The sequence below is a fragment of the Halyomorpha halys genome, unplaced genomic scaffold, assembly GCF_000696795.3.
Source record: "Halyomorpha halys isolate HHAL.00 unplaced genomic scaffold, Hhal_1.1 Scaffold102.1, whole genome shotgun sequence".
NCBI classification, from domain to species: domain Eukaryota; kingdom Metazoa; phylum Arthropoda; class Insecta; order Hemiptera; family Pentatomidae; genus Halyomorpha; species Halyomorpha halys.
The window spans coordinates 328,719-332,898 of NW_027113828.1; the positions used below are offsets into that span (position 1 = coordinate 328,719).

Consider the following 4,180-nt stretch of genomic DNA (forward strand, 5'->3'; position numbering starts at 1 on the left):
GGCAGCCTACTTTAATTCTCAACATATTATGGCTTACTTAATTAAAGGGCAGCCTACTTTAATTCTCAACATATTATGGCTTACTTAATTAAAGGCCAGCCTACTTTAATTCGCAACATATTGATGACCTTAATTCACAGTAGTGCTAAGTACATTTCTACTAACTTTAAGAAAAACACAATTAAATGCTCTCTCTTTTAGGAAAATTACAACTCTTCTATAATTTTTCTAAGAGAACCTTTGGTAGTATTTTTAGGAGAAATCTACTTAGCACTACTGGGAAGTAAAGTCATCGATATTGCCTCTATATTTTAATAAGTATCAGTATTTAATTAATACCAGCGAGATCAATAATTTCCTCTTGTGTAGCATCACTAAGCGCCTGCTCGTATTCATCACCAAGGTCAATAGCAATTTGTTCTTCAGCTTCTTGCATCTTAAGCGGAGGTGGTGGGGGAATCCACTGAAATCATATAAATAGATAAATAGAAACACAATTTTCAATTTTTAAAATAAACATGAATATGCTTTATCATGAAAGAAAGTCACCTTTTTGCCACGAATTGTTCCCGGAACGTATGGTTTCAGTTCTGGTTGGTCCGGTGTTTCCAAAGCTTGTTTATTGATGTGCTCTATCAGTTTCTTTCTGTCCAAAGGCCCAGTTGGAGATTTTTGGCACTCATAGGAACATCTTTGGGATGGTGGGAGAAGGGTATCCTTGAAAAAAAGAAGAAATTAAAATTTACATTTTTTAAAATTATTCAGTACACAGATATAGATAATACTCAAATAATTTTAGGGGAAAAATAGTTAGATTTGATAATAAAAAAAGTTATGATTTTTAAGATAAACTTAGTAAAAATGTTTAGTGGAAGCAAATCAATTTATTATCGATTCTTCAACATTACAGATTAACATTTCAAATATAATGACCTCTGCTATTCTGCAAATGCAAAATTACTGATGACAGTTTTACAAATGAATGTTAGTATGGACACAAAATAAACCTCATTTTCCAAAAATATTTGAACAAGTCAAATTTGTTATTAATGGATTTATATGGTTAAAAATACACAGTAAAGTTATGATATAAGATAAATTGTACATAAACACTATATTGCATAAACCTATTTGACCAGTAAATAAGAAAACAAAATACTTTTTTTAACATAAATTATATAATTATAGAAAATAAATTTTTTATTGTTATTTTTTTTCTCTTTATTTTGATTGAAATAACGATATTCTTTAAAACTAAAAATGTAGACAAAAAAAAGTAAAAATGGAGTTGTAACTTTTATAATCATGGGAGGTTTCCTAATTTTTACATTAACTTAATGTTTATTTTTCACATTCAAGGAAAATTTTCATGTCACAACAGTGTTACTTATTTTAAAACATGTTATATGTTTAAAATTGGTAATTCAACCAATGGTAACCCAATCTAAGATACAAATTAAAAAAATAAGCACTGTTATTTTTTAAATTTTCATCTGAGAGTAGGATAAAAAAAAAATGAAAACAGGTATACCGCACCCTCAATCCAATACTAACTAAGCTCAAAAATCTAACCTTTTATAAAATAGATCTCAAAATATTTTTCATTTATTTTAAAACTTAATTTTCGTTAGGAATGTAAATATAGAACAAATCATTTGAGTCAACATCCAATGGTTTACTAAAATGAGTTTTAATATAAAATTAATGTCTTTAAAATCCAGTTAGCCAAAAAATCAGATTTTTAGTTATGTTAACCATTACAGTGCCAACCGAGAGGATGGTAGTATTATGAACAATGATATATCATAGTTCGGTTCTAAAAAGGTTTGAGGATTGAATATAATGTAGAACCAGAAGCAAACAAAAAAAACAGAACTAAGGGGTTTTTATAAATTTATTTTTTGATCATTTTCTAGTGGATAAGCTTCCAAAATTTAATACTTAGCTTGGATTTTATTTAAAAAAAAGCAATTTGGAATTTATTGGCTCAGCACTTAATGTGTTGATAATACAGTTTAATAGAATGTACGTACATATGTAGTACACTAAATACATAAAATCAAATCTTCAATTTTATTTTTTAAAGGGTTAAGATTAGTGAGAGTTTACTCTATATTGCTGAAGTTACGTAATAAAAATTATTAATTTAGAAATAATTGTGAATAAGGATATTTGTATTATATTTTTTAAGGTCATTTGCAAAAAGAAATGATTGCTGATATACTTAGATAGTGGAACAATTTAAAAAAAGATTTTTTAATTTTGTATTAAAAAGTCAGTACTATAGACTGGGGTAACTTTCTCTATTGGGGTCCTACAACAGAATGTTCCAAAATTACCCTACTTATCACGAAGTAATTGCAATCTATCTTAGGAGTACATTTCTTGACACACGATACTTACATCAGGGTCTACTTCCTTGACTAGCATACTGATCTCTTCAGGAGAGAGCTGGGAGAGGAGTTGGTCTACGTCAATTTCATCATATTCGGTGAGATCTTTTCCATAGAGCTTTGCAGCCGTAGTCATGGTAGAAGTTTTAGTAGTTGAAGAGGTCTGTTAACAAAAAAATTAAAAAAACATTATAAGTAAGGTTGAATAATGAATTAAAAAATAATAATAATTATGAGAATATAGTTTTAAGTAGTACTTTATTGAATAATTTAATCATTAGTAAAGATGTAAACAAGATGTATTTGTTTAAACTATAAATTAAGTGTTAATATTAGAAATGAGATTACAAATGATAAATTAAAAATGCATATCATTGGACGAATGCATAATGCATTTTAACAATTTAATAATACCAATGACTCATAGGCCAGACAGAAACAGACGGCGCCGGGAATTGTAAACTAGTAAATCGATAAAGATGATCTTGATACGATCCCTATAGTTGAGAAAGGGTTCGTTTGAGATAATAAAAACAAATTGTAACTTATAGTCAGTTTGTAAAGAGAAGATCCTATGACCTCAATTTTGGACAATTTAACTATAAGATCAATATAACCTTGTACTCACAGTTTCAAAGTTTCTCTATCCAGCGCCGATTGATACAAACACTTGGAAATTCTTCCCTTTTTAAAATATATACTCAAGAGAACACTTTAAGGCACAGCATTTGTGATAATAATTGATAAATTCGACTTAGAAAAGAGAAAAACTAGACGTAAACAGATCGAAAGAGAGAACTCCACTGGGCACTACACGCCCACTTTTAACTGGAAACAAGTGAAATTCAGCAAGGGACCCCTGGCTCCCCTAGCGGCCGAAACATTAACTAGTGATAATTTGAAATGTGGGTTAGGATTGATTCTTTATCTCTTCTTTAAGGGCATGAGGAAATTTAAATATTTTGTTTGTTCATGATTGAATTATCTTATTTAACAGTTGTCAGCGAAAATGTTTACGGTGAAACATTGTTAAAATGTTTCAACGTATATTATTTAGTAAAAAAATAAAATAATTAAATAAAAGTAAGGGTCCGGGTGCGGTCAAAGATAACTCAAATAGTGATTAAACTATTTATATTAAGTCAATTTCGCCCCCCATTGTAGGGCTTCATCAGGGCTAAAAAAGGATTCGAACACTTCAATGATGTAAACATAAATGAATATAGTAAATGAAAAATTAAAAAGACGTACTTTGAAAGAGGAGCAGATTGTAGGAAGGTAGTCCGGGTGGCGGTCAATAAAGCTATCAAAATAGCAAAAGAGAAATATTCATTGTAAACCAACGTTTCGCCTTACTTTTCAAGGCTGTCAGAATGAAGTTGGTCGCAGCACTTCACTTTGACAGCCCTGATGAAGCCCTGCAAAGTGGGGCAAAACGTTAGTTAACAATAAATAGTTCTCTTTTACTATTTTTATACCTTTATTGACCACCACCAGGGGCCTGTTTCATAATAAAGTACAAGTTAATACTACAAGTCTTTTACTTGTACTTTGTACTATTTCGAATGATAACTACAAAGTACAAAATACAAGTTGTACTTTCGAAAGTACAAGTAAAACATTAGAAGGTTACACCTTACCATTAGGCTTCTAAACCGGGAAAATAAGTGACATGAGCTGCCTTTTCTAGCGTGAGGTTGTTTTACGGTTTCTTATTTCAGCAATACGAACAATTGTTTTAAATGATATGTGGTATATTAGTTTTGCAGTTTTAATGTATTTCTTTA

At 29.8% G+C, this 4,180-nt stretch overlaps 1 protein-coding gene across 10 annotated transcripts in view; it reads right to left on the minus strand.

Annotated features, from left to right (window-relative positions):
* tmod (tropomodulin) overlaps positions 1-4,180 on the minus strand; it is a 271,736-nt gene that overhangs the window by 21,343 nt on the left and 246,213 nt on the right. For 9 of the 10 annotated variants that reach the window (XM_014415531.3, XM_014415532.2, XM_014415529.2 and 6 more), the window contains exons 2-4: positions 2,404-2,556; positions 550-717; positions 340-463 (exon numbers count right to left, since the gene is read on the minus strand). In XM_014415531.3, coding sequence (XP_014271017.1) covers positions 340-463; positions 550-717; positions 2,404-2,556 — 445 coding nt within the window. Of the gene's footprint in view, positions 1-339; positions 464-549; positions 718-2,403; positions 2,557-3,021; positions 3,213-4,180 lie in introns of those variants that run through there. The other variant, XM_014415527.3, reaches the window with a different exon arrangement.